This window comes from Mastigoproctus giganteus, chromosome 1 (genome assembly GCF_048544385.1).
Source record: "Mastigoproctus giganteus isolate SK-2022 chromosome 1, ASM4854438v1, whole genome shotgun sequence".
NCBI lineage: Eukaryota > Metazoa > Arthropoda > Arachnida > Uropygi > Thelyphonidae > Mastigoproctus > Mastigoproctus giganteus.
In genome coordinates, this window is record NC_143575.1 from 79,101,429 (window position 1) to 79,122,801 (window position 21,373).

The 21,373-nt window shown below is 36.1% G+C and overlaps 1 protein-coding gene across 1 annotated transcript in view; it reads right to left on the reverse strand.

Annotated features, from left to right (window-relative positions):
• Nucleotides 1-21,373, reverse strand: part of LOC150090914 (PDZ domain-containing protein 8-like) — a 157,221-nt gene that overhangs the window by 59,995 nt on the left and 75,853 nt on the right. Inside the window, exons 4-5 of the mRNA XM_090377279.1 lie at nt 20,573-20,759; nt 2,145-2,263 (exon numbers count right to left, since the gene is read on the reverse strand). Of these exons, the coding sequence (XP_090233405.1) occupies nt 2,145-2,263; nt 20,573-20,759 (306 nt within the window). The remainder of the gene's footprint in view (nt 1-2,144; nt 2,264-20,572; nt 20,760-21,373) is intronic.

Here is a 21,373-nt window from a genome sequence, read left to right on the forward strand (position 1 = left end):
AGAGGGGGGATAAAGAATTCTTCACATATATAAATGCCAAGAAGAGCAGGACAAACCAGATCGGACCTTTACGTAAGGGAAAGGGGATAGTAATAAATACACCAGCTGCCATTGCAGATGAACTCAACAGTTATTTTGCATCGATATTTACAAATGAAAAGCCTTTTGTGGCAATGGGAAATTGTGGGAGCGAAGTTTAAAAATATGTAATTAATGATATTGAAATTTCGCAAGATTATTTAATGAAAAAACTTTCGAGCCTACAGACCAGTAAGGCTCCTGGAGTTGATGGAATATACCCTATAATCTTAAGAGAGGCGGCAAGCGAGTGCATTGAACCATTGAGGCTAATTATGCGAGCATCACTAGACTCTGGGGAGATTCCCTTGGATTGGAAAAGTGCAAATGTATCTCCCATACATAAGGGTGGCTCTAAAAGTGAAGTTGGAAATTATCGACCTGTCAGTCTGACTTCAGTAGTAGGGAAAATCATGGAGGCAATGTTCAAGGGTGGAATTCAGGATCATTTGGATCGAATTCAAATTTTCAAGGATACTCAGCATGGTTTTGTAAAGGGAAAATCATGTTTAACAAATCTGGTTTGCTATTTCGAAAGGGTCACTCACGAGCTGGATTTAGGGAATAATTTCGACATTGTTTATTTAGATTTCAGCAACGCTTTTGACTCAGTCCCACATGAGCGGTTGCTTTATACGCAGGAACAGGTTGGAATCACTGGGAAAATCCTTAGATGGAGAGAAGGATGGCTTCAGGGCAGGAGGCAGAGGGTTGTGATAAACGGCTATTCCTCAGATTGGGTTGATGTAAGAAGTGGGATTCCCCAAGGATCAGTATTAGGACCACTGTTGTTTTTAATTTTCATAAACTACATCGATGAAGGGATAGAGAGCGTGATGTCTAAATTTGCAGATGATGTTAAAATTGGTAGAGTAGTTAATGATCACTGTCAAGCTGAGCTTCTTCAGATAGACCTAGATAGACTTCAGGAATGGTCAGAAAAATGGCAGCTATGCTTTAATCCAACAAAGTGTAAGGTATTACACCTGGGAAACAGTAATCCCAGAATAACTTGTTCACTTGGTGGAATTCAACTAAACCCAGTACTGGAGGAAAGGGACTTGGGTGTTACTATACGGTCAGACATGAAATTTTCTGAGCATTGTAAACAGGTTGCAAGGAAGGCCTATTGATGATCTATCGAATTTTTGCAAGTAGAGGTAGGGACGTGATAATCCCATTATATAAGGCTTTTGTTAGACCACACTTGGAATACTGTGTTCATTTATGGAGACCGCACCTAAAGAAAGACATCGAGCTTCTTGAAAGGGTGCAAAGAAGGGTAACTCGCCTGGTGAGATCGGCAAAAGGGCGTCCTTATGAAGAAAGACTTCGAATATGTGGGTTGCAGAGTTTGGAAACTAGACACCTTAGAGGAGATTTGATTGAGGTGTTTAAGGCTCTGAGAGGCATCAGTAAAATGAATGAGGACAAAATTTTCAAGATTATAAATAATGCTAGAACTAGGGGACATAAATTCAAGTTACGGGGGAAATGTTTAGATTGGACTGCAGGAAGTTTTATTTTAGCCAGCGAGTTATAAATTACTGGAATAAGTTGCCTTCGTGGGTGGTAGAGGCCGACAGTTTGGGGAAATTCAAAGGTCATCTGGATAGTACTTTCGGGTAAGGGAAGCACATAGGATGATAGGTTTAATTTCCTTTTTATTTATAATTTATTTTATTTATATACATATATATATATATATTTTTTTTTTTATTTATTAATTATTATTTAGTTATTTATTTATTTATTTTTTGTTTTTATCATTGTTTTGTTCGGATTTTTTTTTTTTTTTTTTTTTTGGCTGGTGCAGCATAAGCCATAGGCTTTCTTGCACCATGCGGCCGTTACTAATACTAATAAATCCAGAGAGTTGGTAGCTATGCATTCTGCCCTTACTTGCACTCAAAAACCATTCAGTACAGTTAGTAGTAACTCAAGATGATTTACAAGGCAATTGTTTTTTCATAGTTTATTAAAAATTTCCATTGAATAGATCCAAATAGGATTTTGTACATGAATTTTTGACTGCCAAAGGATCAAAAACAAACTAATATATTTACCTGCGCACAACTGTTGTATCTTTCCACTCTCTGAAGAGAAACTGAAATATCAAATTTGTTGCTATGCAACTTTCTGTATTTTTCTTCCAAATTCCAGTTTCAATAACTTTTAACAATTCCTGTAAAATATCAAAATATCTCAAAGTAATGAATATGTAAATTTAAGAAATATCAAACAAGTGTAATAAATATGATCAGACATTTTTATATCAGAACTCTACTTTCCATTATATCTGAACTATATTTTTCAATTACATTTTACACTTTTGAATTGAAAATGAGCCCAACAGAACAAACCTGTGGCATTACTTTTAATCAGTGACACATAAGGGTTGAGTCCAGTTTGAATTATAATTCCTAACCTAAACCTGTATTGCTCTAGCTCACATAATTATGTGAGATAGAGCATATAGACAAATTATGAGTATGAATATCTTATATTTGTAGTATATGAACATGATATTCTTGCTATGAATGTAATGCTACAGAGAGCTCACAAATGAAGTCTGTCATGTACCTCAAGTGAATAATGGTGCAAATTTTCCCGTGGAGAGTTAACAGTTCAAAGTAAACAATTTATATCAACTGTTTTGATTTGTTTATTTTAAGGCCCAACTTTCTGCAGTTCCATGAGAAAGCACAAACTTTTCTGAAAAATGAAAGGGATGATGTTACAACTTTTTCTGTTACTACTGAAATTGTAAACATGATATTTTGTATTGCAATTCCAATAACATCATTGACATTTTCCAAAAAAAAAAAAACTTTTGCTTATAATGTAAAAATTTATTTATACAATTAAAAAGATGACATTTCAATTTACAAATGCTCATAGCATAACTGACCAATCGAAGGATGGAAGAAAAATATTGATAAAAATATTGCAACCACTGACTTGAAATGTTAAATAATTTAATTTAAAAATACATAGGCATTAAAATAAAAGAATGCCATACTATTATGAACATAAAAGATATTAAAAGTGAATAAATAAAACCAAATAAAAAAAATAAAATATGTAAATTGAAAGCGATAAGAATAAATACAGGTGAAACAACAAATAGAATAAACACTGTGCAAGGAGCTTGAGGCATAGACCTCTTTTTTTCCAACCTCAACTGAAATGATAACAGCCATTCTTGTATGCATCAAGCCTGGTGGATGGGGGGGGGGGAGAACACACACTCTCTGGAAGGAAAGGGAAGAGGTGGGCTAACATAAGTCAGAATTCTTTGGCGATTAAACCACCAGTCTCTGAACACAGTACACTGCATCTCTCATCATTATGCAGAATAACGGCCTCCATAATAAGATGTATGCAATTCCCAGAATCACTATTAATAATGGAACTCATGACATGTATGTGGAGGACCTCTAATCATGAGAGATAGCATGCATTATGAGCCACATCCAATATTTCAATGTTCATCCAGGGATTACAACTTAATAATGCTATGTGATAGCAGAAAAATCTACTTCTTGCCAAACTATAACACTTTAAAAAAATAAAATAAATAAAAATTTACTCCAAAACAGCCACTGTATTATGCGGAATCTAAAATATTTTAGATCCTAAAATATGCATGAATGGAGTATGGAAGAAAATTTGTCCCCATTTCTACAATGACTTAAGAAGCTTTAATCTGAAAACAATATAATAACTGCTAATAAGGAATCTGTGAAGGTGAAGCAGAAAGTAGGTTTGTGGAAAGTTGATGAAGGTGACATCAAAAATTTGCTTGAGTCACACACCCAAGAATTAACAAATGAAAACTTGCTCGAATTAGAAATGGAAAGGCAGCAGAAAGGAGGACAGGACACCACCAATCAAGCCTGAACCACCAGCAACAACTGATGGTAAAGCCACTGGCTTTTCACAACATTTCAGCAGCTATTGCTATTTTTGAAGAAGATGATCCAAACATGAATCGCAGTTGCTCGGCAGTGCAGCAGATGATGGAATGTGTCTCTGCATACCAAGAAATCCTGAGAGAAAAAAGGAAGGAAAAAACTCAAACCAAAATGGATTCTTTCTTCAGAAAAAGAATTTCAATGGAATCAGGCCAGCACCAATATCAAGTGGGAAAACAGATGTCCTAATTTGATGCCTGTTGCATCTCTGGTTCCTTCAGTGCCATCAGGCTATGATTATGATGTTGATATAATAATGTAATAAAAATAAAGACAACATTAATAAAATAATCATGTTTAAAAACAAAAATACACTACAATATTTGTAAATTTATGCACTCCGAGAACACATTCCCCCACTCAATTTTACATTTATTCGTATGAGAAAGATAGATCTTCAGGAACACATCCCTCATATAAAATGCAACCGCACTGTGTAAGGATTAGGGAATTCCTCTAAGTATTAGTGGAGGAATATGATGCAAGAAAGCAAGCTTATACAGCATCAGCCAAAAAAAAAAAAACAAAAAAAAAAAAAAAAACCTCATTTCACCCATCCATTCATTCCAAAAGTTTGTCCACTTCTTACTTGAATTTATTTAAGCCATCAATTTCCACGACAGATGGAAGTTTGTTTCAGCAATCAACTATCCACTGGCTAAATGCGAATTCCGCACATCTATTCTACAACTGTCTTTCCTCAATTTGAGTTTATGCCCCGTCAGGTTTGTAATCTGAGCAAGAGAAAGAATCTCATCAGCATTGAGCCTGCTCAATCCATTCAAGGCTTTATACACCTAAATCAGATCGCCTCACAGGTGCCTGGTCTCCAGACACTGCAATTTGCAGAACTAAAGCCTTTTTTTGTAGGAACACCCCTTTGTTCCCCTCACCAGTCTTGTTGCCCTTCTCTGTACTTGTTCTAGCAACTCTACATTCTTCCTAAAATGATATTTGGTAATAATGAATCATACATTAATACAATAAACAAACAAGAATATGGTGAGATTACTTAAACAAATTTGTCACGATTTTACTGATAAAGTTTACTGAAAGAATGCCTAAAGTCTATGGTTCTATTACAGAATATAGTGTTCAATCTGGAATCTTTAGAGTAAAGAAAGCATTATCCTATTGAAATAAATGCAGAATGATTTTACCAGATTTCTCTATTAAAAAAAATCTGATAAGGTATGAGTACAAGTGTAAAACTTTTGGTTTACGTAGAATGACTGCTAGGATCTCACAGCAATTCCTCTTTTTCTTTTCTTTTTTTTAAATGGGTAGTAATGTTAATGAACAATATGGAATTTGGATCTGAAACCTTAATACCTGCAATTTAATAGGAAATTAAATTAAAAAAAAAAAAGGCTTGTTAACATACAATTTGAATCTAAACCTATTTGATACCAAAACTTTTGCAAGAAATGGAAAAGCTTTATTTAGAGTGATTTCCACCTGGCTAGCTTAATTATCTTAATACAAACTGAACACTGCAACTTTAAAAAGAATTTATTCTACCTTAATTAATTCTAAATGCACATGATTATTTTTTCCCTCCTATAATTTCTACTTTATTGTCCTTGTCAAACTCCTTTCTCAATTTTAAATTTGCTACTGTCTTTGTCTAGTCTAATAAAGGAGGTAGTGTTTTCATATATTTTCTTCGAAATCATAATATATAGGGCATCTATGCCTTGTCTTTCCAGTGCCTGAAACGTTGCCTTATGCTGTATGGAGTCAAATGCCTTTTCATAATCGACAAATGCCAGGCATAATGGTGTTTTATATTCATGTGCTTTCTCCATTAGCTGTGACATTACGTGAATGTGATCCATAGTTGAGAATCCTGTCCTAAAGCCAGCTTGCTCTTTTGGTTGATTATCATCAAGTATTCTTTCTAATCTGTTAGTAATAAACCTTTGTGAACAACTTGTAGATGTGGAATAACAAGCTAATTGGTCTATAATTTCAAATTTCTAATTTAGCTCCTTTCTTATGCAGCAAAACTATGATTGCATTATTCCACTCCTTAGGCATCACACTTTTCACCTTTTCTAATGCAATTTTGTGAAGGGTCTTGCAAGTTAGTATTAGTAACGGCCGCATGGTGCAAGAAAGCCTATGGCTTATGCTGCACCAGCCAAAAAAAAAAAAAAATTGAACAAAACAATGATAAAAACAAAAAATAAATAAATAAATAAAATAAATAACAATAATTAATAAATAAAAAATAAATAAAATAAAAAATAAATAAAAAGCAAATTAAACCTATCATCCTATGCGCTTCCCTTACCCGAAAGTACTATCCAGATGACCTTTGAATTTCCCCAAACTGTCGGCCTCTACCACCCATGAAGGCAACTTATTCCAGTAATTTATAACTCGCTGGCTAAAATAAAACTTCCTGCAGTCCAATCTAAACATTTCCCCCCGTAACTTGAATTTATGTCCCCTAGTTCTAGCATCATTTATAATCTTGAAAATTTTGTCCTCATTCATTTTACTGATGCCTCTCAGAGCCTTAAACACCTCAATCAAATCTCCTCTAAGGTGTCTAGTTTCCAAACTCTGCAACCCACATATTCGAAGTCTTTCTTCATAAGGACGCCCTTTTGCCGATCTCACCAGGCGAGTTACCCTTCTTTGCACCCTTTCAAGAAGCTCGATGTCTTTCTTTAGGTGCGGTCTCCATACTTGAACACAGTATTCCAAGTGTGGTCTAATGTAAGCCTTATATAATGGGATTATCACGTCCCTATCTCTACTTGCAAAAGTTCGATAGATCATCGATAGGACACCATGGGCCTTCCTTGCAACCTGTTTACAATGCTCAGAAGTTTTTGTGTCCTGTCTCTTCCTCCCAATTTTAACAACTCTACAGTAACTATCTTCCCCCAGAGCTTTCTGATTCTTCATTTTCCTGGGAATCTACCTCATCAGGAAGGATATCAGGTATGTCATATGTGTTACTAATTTGCGATCCATCTTCCCCACGTCTGGCATCATCCCCTCGCTCCTTGTATATTTCTCTATAGTAGTCTTTTGCTAAATTATGCCTTCTCTGCTATTTATAAGTACACCATTGCCATTCTTCAGTCGCAGTATCATTTGTCTTTCTGTATTACTGCTCATGGCTGCTGATTTAAGTCCTTTTATAAGAATATGCAGACATACTTAGAATAACCATTTCACCTATTATTTGGGTTTCTCTTTGTACGTGCCTTTTTTAATTCTGATAATTCCTGAGAAAAAAACAGAACCTGTTTCCTGCGATTTCCAGGCCACCACTGATACTGAATATAATTTGAGTATTACAATGTATAAATGGTCATCTAGGCACGAGCAATTAATTTTACTAATTTTATAAGGGTATCTTAACACCAAACAATAAAAAAAAATTACTGTTCTCTTAATAATCACCATTTCCTGGAAATCCCAGAAAGCAGGTTCTTTTTCATGGGAATTATCAGAATTAAGAAAGCCACATACATAGAGAAACCCTAATAACAGGTAAAATGGTTATTTTAAGTATGTCTGCATATTCTTTTGTATTATTTTTACTACTTAAAAAAATTCAAGAACCTCATAGCTATTTAAAAAAAAAAAAAGCTTTAACTATTTAGAACCAGACATGCTTATATGATTCTCTCTCCCCTCCCTAAGTTTGGCTCCTACAATGCATTCCAAAATTTTTGGCACATTCTTTTGAAACTCCCTATATATACCACTAATGTCAAATAATCTGTAAACCTACTGGTGACAAAATAAATTACAAATTCTCCTTTGCTTGGTACACTCATAACAGCTACTGACCTTCTATCTATCCTATCACACCCAAAACCACAAAATGAGCTTTAATTGTTACTGAATAAATATCTCAGTTTCATTTCATCAGACTATAGGTGAAATGATATTTAACTGAAATATACCCTCACTGGCTCAAATTTAAAAAATTTTTAAGGTAAAATGAATTTTTCTAACGTATAAATGGCTTAGGTCTCTCTCCCTCTCATATTAATACAATCCACTACATTCATAACCAATCCAATTCACACAACAGATTCTCACCTATTTGGGAACAATGTTGTTGTTGTTATTTTGGTTTTTAGGAGCATCAGCAACTAAGGCCATATTGCTCCGGGGATATGCGGTGGTCATTCCCTGACCTTTCCACATCCTCCGTATTTGGTGGTCATGGGCTCGAACCCCGGTCTAATCAAGAAGCATGTTCTACGCACTGCCGCTCCTGCCCACCTGGCTACGGAGGCACCGTGGGAACAATGAGAGTTCATAATATATGAGACTGCATGTGCATATACTTCCCCCCCCCCACCCACAACAAGATTATTTTACTTTCATATCATCACTGCTCTGTCAAGGGCAAGTCCAGGCATACATTCAACAATATCTCATCAATATTCACTTCACAATATCTCCCAATCCCCAGCCCTCCTCTTCATCCCTTCTCAATTCATCTATCAGAGTTTATATAAATCTCCCTCTTGGCGGCTTCACCCTTAACTTTTCCATCCATCACATCCTTCACCTCACCACACATGTCCAATCTAATTTCTCTTCTGTCTTCTGATTATTTCAGTCAAGCATCTCATCTTACCTACACATCTCAAAACTTCCTCATTTCTTTATCAACCCATCTTATCTTTTCCATTTTCATTTTCCTCCATAACCACATCTCAAAACTTTGCAATATTCTGATATCTTCCATGTTCAATGTCCATGTTTCTGTTCCATAAAGAACCAGAAAGCGTACTAATCTTTTCCTTAAACCAATTCCTAATGTCTCACATATTGTTCTTTGCTTCTCAAAAGCTTTTTTTTACTTCTGCCACCATTAAGTTTCCCAAATAGCTATATTTGCCCACTTGTTCTATTCTCTCTCTCTCCTATTTCAATATTTAACTTGCAGCTTTCTCTACCCAATCTCATAACCTTTGTTTTTTCAATATTTATTCCCATCACAAACCTATCAACTTTCCTGTAGCATATTAACCAATTCCTGCAATTTTTTCTCAAAATTTGCTACCAGTGCCATATTATCTGCATATCTAACAGATAGTAACCTTTCTGCACATCCTCACTCCATGCAATTCTTCCTCATCCATATTTCCTCTACCATATGCCTCCTGAACCATTTCTTTTACATATTTAATGTTCTGTATATTAACAGTCGGGAAAGAACAACACCCCTGTTTCACACCTCTTCCTGTCTATACAGTGTCGCCATGTCCTATTTAAAAGATGGTGCAAGGATTTTTTTTGCCAGTATCATTGAGGATACCTTAAGGGTTCAGAGAAACTGCTAGTTAGGGGGGAAAGAAGGGCAATTTAGATGCATGTTTATCTAATTAGCATTAGTAGAGGCATTTGATGCAAGAAAGCAAGCTTATGCAGCATCAGCCAAAAAAAAAAAAAAAAACCCACTTCACCTCTCTGTTCGTTCAAAATACCTGTCCAGCTGAGCCTTAAACTTATTTAGGCTATCAACCTCCACTACAAGGGATGGAAGTCTGTTCCACCAACCAACCACCCGCTGGCTAAAGGCAAATTTCCGATGATATGGATCAAAGTAATGCTTGCCCTCACCTCATGAATCCTTGTTTGTTACCACAACAGCCAATGTTGATAAGATGTTCTGAGGGTAGCAATGTTTCATATGAGAATATAGCTTGGAATACAAACCTAAATAACTTCAAGGGGAGTGGCAGGGTAGTAAACTACGGAAGATTACTTAGTCTCAACTGTGCTTACAGTAATGTCAGGAGCATTGTCAATAAAATGGTTAAATTTGAACTCCTGGTTAGGGCAACTAATGCTGATATCATAGGGCCAACAGAAACATGGTGTCACCCAGAAATTGGTGATGACGAGTTGCACTATGATATGTATAAGGTGTTTAGGAAAGAGAGGGAAGACAGAAGGGGTGTGGACGGGTCATGCTTCTTATCAAAAGCAGCCCGAGTGCGAAAAGAGCTTTTACTAAATCAAGTTACATCAGCCAGCATAGAATCTGTGTGGTGTGAGTTGGTCGGAAGCAAAGAAACAATGAGGGTGGGAGTAATCTATAGACCAGAAGATTGTGAAGAATATGATGAGAGTCTTTACATGCAGATGGAATAGGCAAATAAGCGTGAATGTCTTATTATTGGTGACTTTAATCAGCCCCAGATTGACTGGAATAAGTGGGAGGGGAAACTCATGATGGGGAAAAACCTTTTTAAATAAATTAGATTATCTGTACCAGCATGCATAGAGAAAGTATTAGGGGTGAGAATATTCTTGACCTCATCATTACTAACGATTTAGATGACATCACAGGGCTTAAAGTACAGGAAGCATTGTCAGGAAGTGATCATGCAATCATCAGCTTGAAGATGAAGAAAGATGTTGCAGTAGTTAAAGGTAAAGGCATGGGTTTTAACTTCAGAAGAGGGGACTTTGACAGTTTAAGGTACTATATGATATCTGTGAATGAGGGATGCCCAATATATTTGAATTATGGAATACTTTAAAAGCAAAAATCATAGAAGCCATGAAAACATACACACCTTTAAGAAAATATTACAGGAGGAGGATGCCGAAATGAATCACTACGGAGCTGGCTGGTCAAAAATAGCAGAAAAAGATAGCATGAAACAGTTATGGAGCAATGAAAAGTACTGAAGCCTATAATAGGGAAACTGCATATAAGAAAACATTGGCTAAGAGAGCAAAGAATGGTGACAACAAATTTTTCACGTATGTGAATACAAGGAAGAAAAAAGTAAATGAGATTGGATCCTTGTGCACTGGGTGTAGGAAAATCTTAGACAACCCAGCTGACATTGCAAATGAATTGAACAGGTACTTTGCATCTATCTTTACTGATGAAAGACCGTTTATGCTAAGAAAAGGCTGTGTGAGTGAGACTGAGCCATATGAAATTAGTAATGTCGTAATTAGATGATTGCTTATTTGAAAAAACTTTGAGCATAATGGCGAGTAAGGCTCCTGTAGTTGATTGCATGTACCATGTAGTTTTGAGGACGAGTCCGAGGTAGTGCATTGAACCACTGAGGTTAATTATGAGGACACCTTTGGGCTCAGGGGAGATTCCTTTGGATTGGAGAAGTACCGATGTATCGCCAATATATAAAAGTGGTTCTAAGAATGAAGTTGGTAAGACCAGTTAGTCTGATTTCAGTGGTAGGAAAAATCATAGAGGCAGTAATTAAGAGTGCAATCCAGGGACATTTAGATAGATATAGCATTGTTATATCTTTCTAAATATAACAATGCTTGAAGGACACACACAACATGGCTATGTTAAGGATAAATCATGCTTAACTAACTCAGACTATTTTGACAGAGTTGCTCATGAGCTGGGAATAATATAGACATAGTATATTTGGATTTTAGCAAAGCATTTTACTTGGTCCCTCAGGAGAGGTACTGTATAAGCCTGAACAGGTTGGGATTGCTGGTAAGACTGTAAGATGGAATGCTGTGTGGCTGCAGGGCAGAAAGGCAGAGGGTTGTGATTAATGGATATTCTACAGATTCGTCTAATGTTAGGAATGGGGGCCCTCAAAGATTGGTTCTTGGACCACTGTTGTTTCTCATTTTCATAAATGACATTGACAAAGGGATTGAAGGTGTGATGCCAAAATTTGCAGTTGACAAAGTTTAGAAAAGTCATCAATGATCAGTGCCAAGAGGCACTCCTTCAGGATGATTGTTGTTGTTTATTTGGTTTTTAGGAGCATTAGCAACTAAGGCCATACTGCTCCGGGGATATGCGGTGGTCATTCCCTGAACTTTCCGCATCCTCTGTATTTGGTGGGCACAGGCTCAAACCCCAGTCTAATCAAGAAGCATGTGCTATGTTCTGCTGCTCCTGCCCACCTGGCTACGGAGATGCCCTTCAGGATGACTTGAACAGACTTCAAAGATGGTCAGAGAATTGGCAGCTATGTTTTAATGCTGCTAAATGCAAGGTCTTAACACTTAGGGAATAGCAACACAAATAAATTATACACTAGGTGGGGTTGAATTAAAAACAGTGGAGGAGGAAAGGGATCTGGGAGTTACAACATAGGCAGATACGAAGTTTTCTGAACAGTGTACAGAGGCAGCCAGTAAATCCCACGGTGTCCTATCAATGATTTATCAAACACTATCCTGTAGAGATAGGGAGGTCATAATCAAACTGTATAAGCCAATTGTAAGATCACATTTGTGTTCAAGTATGGAGACTTCATCTGAAAAAAGACAGAGCTCCTTGAAAGGGTGCAAAGATGAGCAACTCTAATGGTAAGATCAGCAGAAGGACAACCGTATGAGGAAAGATTCCAATTATGTGGGCTACAGAGCTTGGCAACCAGGCACTTCCGAGGTGACCTGACTGAGGTTTATAAGGTTCTGAGAGGAATTAGTAAAAAGAATGAAGGTGGAATTCACTGTTCTTAACAATTCCAGAACTTGGGTTCATAAATTCAAATTACAGGAGGTTAAGATTAGATTGTAGGAAGTTGACTTTTAGCTAGCGAGTCATTGACAGTTGGAACAAGTTGCCCTCACAGGTAGAGGCTGACAGTTTGAATAAATTCAAAGGTCTGCTGGATACTTGACTGTGTGTGCATATAATGTGTTTTCTTGTCTACTTGGTTGATTTTTTCCCTCCTGCCAGTGCAGCAAAGGCCTGTGGCTTCTTTGCACCATATGGTGAATACTATTACTATAATCTACTGCCATTCTTTTGTCCTTCCAATCCACTCCTTTCAATAATTAACCCAACAGACCCGATCAAAAACCTTCTCCAAATATATAAAGCATATACATACATTTTTGTTCACTTTCAGATGTCTTTCTGTCAAATTCTCCTCCCACCTAGTGCATCTCTTGCTTCCTCTGTCCCTCCTAAAACCAAACTGTTCTTCTTAAAATCCTTGTATTTAATATTCTCAGCATTATTTTTGCTGCATGCAGAACCAAACTTATAGTTTGCATTTCACTGCATGGCTTTTCATTTCTATTGGTATGATTATTGTAGTCTGAACATCTTCTGGTCAATCCCCTTGCTCATCTATTAATATAGATAAGTCTGTTAATTACCTTAAACACACTTCCCTATAAACTCTACTGGAATTCCTTCAAAACCTAATTTCTCTAAATTTCCTTCAGTGCTGTGATTACCTTTTGCCTTTCTAATGCTTCCCCCTTATCGTCACTGATTCTCATTCCAGCCTTCACTCTACAACATCCTGACCTTTTACCTTTTTCTCCATACTCATATTCTTTACTCTCTCTCATACATTAAATCATATTTTTCTAACCTTTCTAATACTTCTAATTCCCCACAAATCCCACCTCACCATTCTTCTCTTGCTTGATCTGTTGTTCTTCTAAGCTGATTGTTAATCTCTCCATACCCAACATCCTCAGTATCCTTCTTTCTTCCATTTCTCTCATCATATCCTCTGTCACTGATGGTTTCCTAGGTCTCACTTCCTGCATATAACTCATTTTCTTTTCAGCTGATTTGTTTATATTTTCTCTTTAACTTATCCAATTACCATTTATATTTTGGTTATTTAGCTGATCATGTCTTTCCAGTATCCTCTCCCTTAATTTTGCCTCAATAATATCCTTCCATGTTGTTTTTATTCTTTTTATTTTCCACTCTAATCCTTTTCAGCTTTAATTCCAAATCTACAAGGGTGGTTCAATAAAGAATCACCCTGACCTAGCTGCAGAGGTGCTAGCCTGTTGATTCTTGGCACAGGTTTTAGTCCTTCTCTACATAGCCACTGTGCAGATTTACACATTTTTCCCATTGATGGATGAGGCTACAGATACCGTTTTTGTAGAAGTGGTGAGGTTGGCCTTTGAACCATGACCCTGTTGCAGAAATGAGTGTCTTGTCATCAGGGAAGTGAGTCCCCTGAAGAAATGATTTGAGGGAAGGAAGCAAGAAGTCCGATGGTGCAAGATCGGGTGAGTAGGCTGGATGGAGCAGTATTTCATATCCACAAGTGGCCGCTTGTGTTGTTGCAATTTCAGAAGTGTGAACTGGGACATTGTCTTGAAGCATTCTCACACCTTTGGACAGCATGCCACGCCTACATGTTTTGATTTTCTTCCTTAATTTTGTGAGTAAGTTGGCATAATAGGCACCTGTAATTGTTCTACCTTTCGGCAGGTAATCAGTCATTATTACGCCTTTCTCATCCCAAAACACTGTCAGCAAGACCTTTCCTGTTGACGGTTGGGCCCTTGCCTTCTTGGGGGGTGGGAAACCATGATGTTGCCATTCTATGGACTGCTTTTTACTTTCAGGGTCAAAATGGTGTATCCAACTTTCATCCTGAATGATTAGACGAGAGAAAAAGTCTTCCTCATTTTTTTGGCAGAAGGCTAACAACTCTTGTGATTTCTGTTGCCGATCAGCCTTCTGGAAACCAATCAATAATCGGGGAATCCATCTTACACTCAATTTCCATAAATGGAGTTGGTCATGAAGGACTATTTCAACAGAGCCCACACTAATCTTCACCTCCTGGGACAATTCACGCACAGATAACCGGCGATCTTCCATGATTAACGACTCCACTTTTCCAATCGTGATGATTATTGGCTGAATGAGAACAACCTGGAATGGGCTCAGATTCTAATGATGTCCGATCAGAACTAAACTGTCTATGCCAGTGCTTCACAATGCCATAGGATGGGGCTTCATCCTTATATACAGCAGTCACCTCCTCATGGATTTCTTTAGGGTTGTTATTGTTATTTGGTTTTTAGGAGCATTAGCAACTAAGGCCATATTGCTCCGGGATATGCGGTGGTCATTCCCTGACCTTTCCGCATCCTCCGTATTTGGTGGTGACGGGCTCGAACCCCTGTCTAATCAAGAAGCGTGTGCTACGCACTGCTGCTCCTTCCCACCTGGCTACGATTTCTTTAGGAGATTTCCCCTTCAAGAACAGATACCAAATTACAGCTCTGACTTCAACTTTGTCCATGATGTCTGCTTTGTCAACTTTGTCCACTTCACATATTCAGCTTTAATTTTTTTTTTTTTTTTTTTCCAATTTTATAAGTGTACAATATTATCACAGAATTGATTCTGCATATATTTTCTTAATTCATCACAGGATGGTGGCATCCAAATGGCATTCCACAAAAGTCTTTCCAGGGCTGTGAAATTTTATAAACTTTTTTTTCTTTTTTTTTTTTTTAAAGCTTCACATGAAAACCTATAAGTAATACCACACAGTCCCAATTACAGGGCAATGTCTATGCACTTAAACGTCATCTCAGAAGTATTATACCCCTGTTCCAGTTTAAGTTCTATCCAGTGGGTCCAACTTAAGCGGTGCCTCCATAGCCAGGTGGGAAGGAGCAGTAGTGCATATCACATGCTTCTTGATTAGACCGGGGTTCGAGCCCATCAAGACCAAATACGGAAAATGCGGAAAGGTCAGGGAATGACCACCGCATATCCTGGAGCAATATGGCCTTAGTTGCTAATGCTCCTAAAAACCAAAACAACAATCCAACTTAAGTTTCAAGCTGTCAATTCTCCATGGGAAGCATTCGGAGAACAAATCATAAAAGATACTAAGCTTTTTATAGGAGGTAAGAGATACTGTTCAAGGTTTAGACCTAAATTGACATCAGAGGAGTTGATGAGTCAAATAGCAGAGTGCAAAAAAATGCATGGGATGATTATAAATTACACTACTCTGCATTTTGAAAAAAATATTCACTGATGTTTCCTCAGAAAAAGTGTTTCTGAATAATTTTCTAATGCTGATTTCAAAAATGACTTCTGTTTGTTTCCTTCATGTCAGGTTTCTTCAAAAGTTAGAAAAGTTGATTTTCCACTAATTTTTATTAATTTTGGTAGAATTTGTACATTGAAATTATAACAAAATGTTGAATTTTAAAATTATAATAAAATGTTTAAATAAATGTTGAAAACACTGTTAAAAAGGTCAATGTGGTAAAAAGTCTACTAAACACTCACCTCTTGCCTCATTTTAAAAACTGATCTACAATGGGTCAAATTTTCATTTCTTTGATTTTCTTGTGGCTCCTACTTCACAGTCCCTCTTCAGCATACAGCAATAGTAGCCATCATGTTTACATTCCAACTCTCGGTATCTCACCTCCGTGTCTTTAATGTCCCGGTGAAACCTCTCACCGTGTTCTTCACTAACGCTTCCAAGATTGTCTGGGAAGTAGTCCACGTGGGAGTGTAAAAAAATGTATCTTGACACTCATGTTGTAGCTCAGCTTCTTGAAGTTTTTCAACTATATTCTTGTAGTCTGGATCCTTGTTGCTCCCTAAAAGGTTCTCAACAACAGACCTAATGCTAACCCATACCTGTTTTTCTCTTTTATTCATAGTTCCCTCAAAATCTCGGTGCCTTATCAATTTGCAAAATTTGAGGTCCAACAAAAGCACTTTGTTTCAGCTTCTCTTGGGTGATCGATGCAAATTTAGAATAGTTGAAGCAGGGGCCTTCCTGAGATAAAGCTTTCACAAACTGTTTCATCAAACCCAGTTTGATGTGCAAGGAGGACATTTTTGGGGTTTATGAACTATGTTCTTTGATCCAGACATCAAACTGCCCCTCTTTGGCCAGACCTTGACATTCCAGTGCTTACTCCTCACCAGATTGTCCTACTCACACAAAAAAGCAAGGCATTTTTGTATAGCAGAAGTAACATGCCTATCACACTAAAGTGATAGGCATTTTGCTATCACTTTAAAGTCAGCACAGACCTGATAATCCTCTTTGATGAGTCAATAAAAAGTCTCTGTTGTGTAGAATTGTAACTAATTCCTAAATAGTTATTAAGTCATTAATATTACTGCAAAAAAAATCCATAGAAACATCCTCATTAAAGGGACTAGTAGTCGTTCTCTGTGTCTGCACCATGAGAAAAACATGCCATGTGTTAGAAAATTATTTGACTGAAGTCTAGAACCAAGGAGTTCTGCAGATTCGAGTTCATGTTCTGAAAACATTTGAGGGCTGGACCAAATGTTCTCCAGGCATGCAGCAATTGGCATAGCCTTCTTTAACCATTTTCCACAATTTTAATGCTTTCATACAGGTTCAGAAAACTTTATATGGAGCCCATTGTTTATCTTGGTCACCGAGTGAACTCCAAAATAAGTACAATACACGTTTTTTACAAATTCTGTAATATCTTGTCTTTGCTTGAGGACTGCATAAATTCCACAGAAAAATCCAGACAAATTAAGTCTGGATTTTTAAAACACTTGCATGAAGACATTTTACTCAGTTTTCAGTAAAAGTTTGACACAGTAACTTCAAAAATAAACTGAGCTCACACTGATAAACAATGCTGCATAGAGCTCTCAAAGTCAAGGATCAAATGACTGAAGGCAGTACTGCCAACATGTGAAGATTTAGTTTACAAATTCCCAGCATTTACCCCTGACAACTCATGACATCAAAATGTACTTGACTACTTTTCTTGTAAATTAATTGCTTGAAATGCAAATGATGACCAGTAAACATTCCAATTGGATAAAAAATGACATATTTAAACTTTATAAACACCTATTTGGATTTAAGTAAGCAATTAACCCATAAAAGTGGAGGCAAAAATAGTGATTTTTGAAAAAAACAGAATGCAATAGAAAAAAACAAAAAAATTTTCTGAAATCAGCATAAAAAACTGAATTAAGAACAGCTATTAGTTTATAAACATCAAAAACTATGCAGAGTGATGTTATCAGAAGACACAGAAACCTACAGTAAGTACAAACCAGTCTGCAATCAAGTAACAAATGGGGTGAGGCTGGCTAGGGCAGATTATGTTAAGTGTTTGGCTAAGAATGAAAGAAAATGAACAAAGAAATTCTTTGCTTGTGGTAACACTAAGAAGAAAAGGATAAAGCATAGTGGTCCACTAAATATGAAAGAAATAAGTATAGATCATGTTCATGTTGCTTACAAACTGAATATTTTGCATCTTGATTCATGCATGAAAAAGTTTTAGGGATGAAGATACCAAAAGTATACACAGTTCTAAACTTGTTCATCTGATATCCATTTAGGAGCTAAATGTTTTTGTGATAACTGAGAGGGAGATGGAAGAGAGAGCAAAGCTTTGGTCATTATTATGAGAGCATTCTTGGATTCATGGGAGGTCTCTATATGTTGGAGATGTGCAAATGTCTCTCCTATTCACTCATGAAGGAGTGATCAAATAGCAAAGTGAGTCATTACAGAACTGTAAGTTTTACTTATGTTCCAGGGGAAACAGATGAGCCAGTGGTCAAAAAAGGAATGCAGTGACATTGCAATAACAGCACAGATTTGTTAAAAGGTCTTGTCTGACCAGTATGGTTACTTTCCATGATACAATAACAAAGAGACTAATTGCAAAAAATAATTTTGACATCATATACTCAGATTTCAGTAAAGCTTTTGACATTGCTGTAAAAATTGCAGCAGTATGGCATATGGGCAAGTTACTGCTATGGTTAGAGATATCAGTTATAAATGGGCATTGCCCTTCTTAGATTAATGTCATTATAAATTCCCATTGGATTCAGTGCTGAATCCTTTACTGTTTTCAATATTTATTAATGATATTGATAGATTTATAGCAAGCTTAATGTCTAAGTTTGTGGGTGACAATGCCTGGCAGGGTGGTTACTGTCAGGGAAAACGCCTAGAAAAATTAAGCAGTTGAGCTTTAATATTAATAAATGAAAGGCAATAACTCCAGAATAACATATCAATCAGGTGGTACCATACTCAAGATGGTGGCAAACAAAAAAAGACCTAGGGATAATTAATTATCCAGTAGTGTAAATAGAGTGCTAAGATACTCGTGAGGTTCTTTCAATAATATATGGGAATTCTGCCAGCAATGGCAAAGAAGTGACCATCCCAAGAGGATTAGTCAAGGACACAAAAAGGGTACTTCTATCATGAAAGACTTCAGTTCTGAACATCTGCTACAAAACTAGACACCTGAAAGGAGAAGTAATTGAAGTAAATTCCCTAAAATATAAACTAAATTCTGATGTAATCCTTTGTTTCTTGGACAACACACACACACATAAGGGAACAAATTTAAATTGAAAAAGGATGGACCATTCTGCTCATAGGAGGTAAAAATAACTGTAAGTAGTAAGATTTTCTCTTTTTGCCTCCACTTTTGTGGGTTAATTGCTTACTTAAATCCAAATAGGTGTTTATAAAGTTTAAATATGTCATTTTTTATCCGGTTGGAATGTTTACTGGTCATCATTTGCATTTCAAGCAATTAATTTACAAGAAAAGTAGTCAAGTACATTTAGATAAGTAAAAATTCAAATTTTTGGAAAAAAGGAGCATGCAGTCATAACATGAAAATGTGACATGCTACAAACTTTCTACTATCATTTTCATTTTCAGCACACGTGATTTAGTCAAAAATCAGTTGATTTCGTTCATGTTATCAAAAAAAAAAAGTTTAAAATTGCTGGCTGATATCAAATCTGATATACCTCACAAGTTGTTTTGGCATTTGGACAGATGAGGAGAGTAGGTTTTTTTCTCTCTCTCTCTCTCTCTTTTTCGCTAATGTTGTGTAGGCTTGTTTCCTAACATGTTTGCCATTAATAATTTTTAGTTCTTTTCTGCTATAAAAGAACAGGGATGTTGAGGAATGTGCTTACCAGAAGGTTTAACTATTTGACCTCGTATGCAAATTTTTGTAAATTGATTTAACATTATGAACTCATTTCAAATTTCTTTTATTCATTTAGCTTTTATTAGCTTTCAAAGTGAGGTTTGAGTTTTGTTAGAATTTAATCTCTTTTACACATCTTGTTTTTTTTTTTCATTTTATCTTTTGTAAATGTTATGAAATGTATAAAATTAATGCTATACACAACACCAAATTTTGATGAAAATAATAATCAAAATATACATAATCTTACAATATGATTAGGTAAAGTGACTTCAGGTCCTTTCCTGCTATAAAGGAACAATACTGTGGTTTTGCAGTATTCCTTAAAATTCAAGCAGTTACTCATCCCCCAAATTAAAACACAGATGCTCATATCAAATCTGACATACCTCACAAGTTGTTTTGGCATTTCATTCCTCAGAGTCAATGAAACCAAAGATGGAAAATTAATGGAAAATTAAACACCTACCACTCATGTTTCACAGATGCCACAAGAGAAGTGGAGTAAAGAAACTGATGCAACTGCTTGCATATCGAGAAATTATCTGTTTCTTGTACTCCACTATATCTATAAATTAAGAATTTCTTGTTAATCCATAGTAATTGAAACAAAAACATAAAATACTGCATAATCATTTAGAGAATATCAGTAGGGAAGGGCACTTAGGATTTCTTTTTATTGTTAAATTTAAAAACATAGCAGAAATATTTTTAAAAGTGACATCTATTAGATTCCAAACTAGCACTGAAAGGTTAATATAAACTCAATAAATTAAAATACTATTTACCTTGGGTAACTGACACTGCTTAATCTGAGGCACTAATGGTGGCTCAGCTAGAGGTATCTTAAGAAGATATTTTTGGATGAGGTAGGCTTGAAGTATTAGCGTTATCAGACAACCCAAAATTGTGCATCCTACTACTAACAGCAACATGATGATCAATAAAGTTACTGCAGATACTTCAAAGATGGCTCTACAAAACAAGATAGCCAAAAATCTTTAGAATTTTTCTTCCACCATTAAAAGCATAACTATAAAAATTCAGATTAAATTGGTTTATTTCTCAGAATACAATACAACATAACATGAAAATAAGAGGAGACTGCACTTTTTTTTCATTGACAGCAAAGTTAAAAAAAAAAAAAAAATGCTATAATCAAGGATGTAAACCATACATTTAATCAAGCTTACATTTTTCTAGTTGCAAACTGTGTGTGTGTGTGTGTGTGTGTGTGTGTGTGTGTTAAGAGTTACAGAATATCAAATTGGTTACTAGCAGAGAAAGCTCTGTATAGCTAGCCAACATAGCTGTAATTTACAAGTGCAGTAAGCACTAAATAAGTAGTACTAAAAGAGAAAATTATAAGATGTTTGCAGGACTATTTTATCCTTTCATTCATTTTTGCAGCCAGCAGGATTAAAACTGCATACATAATGCAGATCTTAATTCTCACAGCAGAATAAACTTTCCTTCATAACATATTGTCCTGGTATTGCATACTTTCACACAGGTGGCCACTCCACTCCAAAAGATTAATTGGTTAATTGTTTAAAAGATGAGACATTGCTATGACATACTGTTTCAGG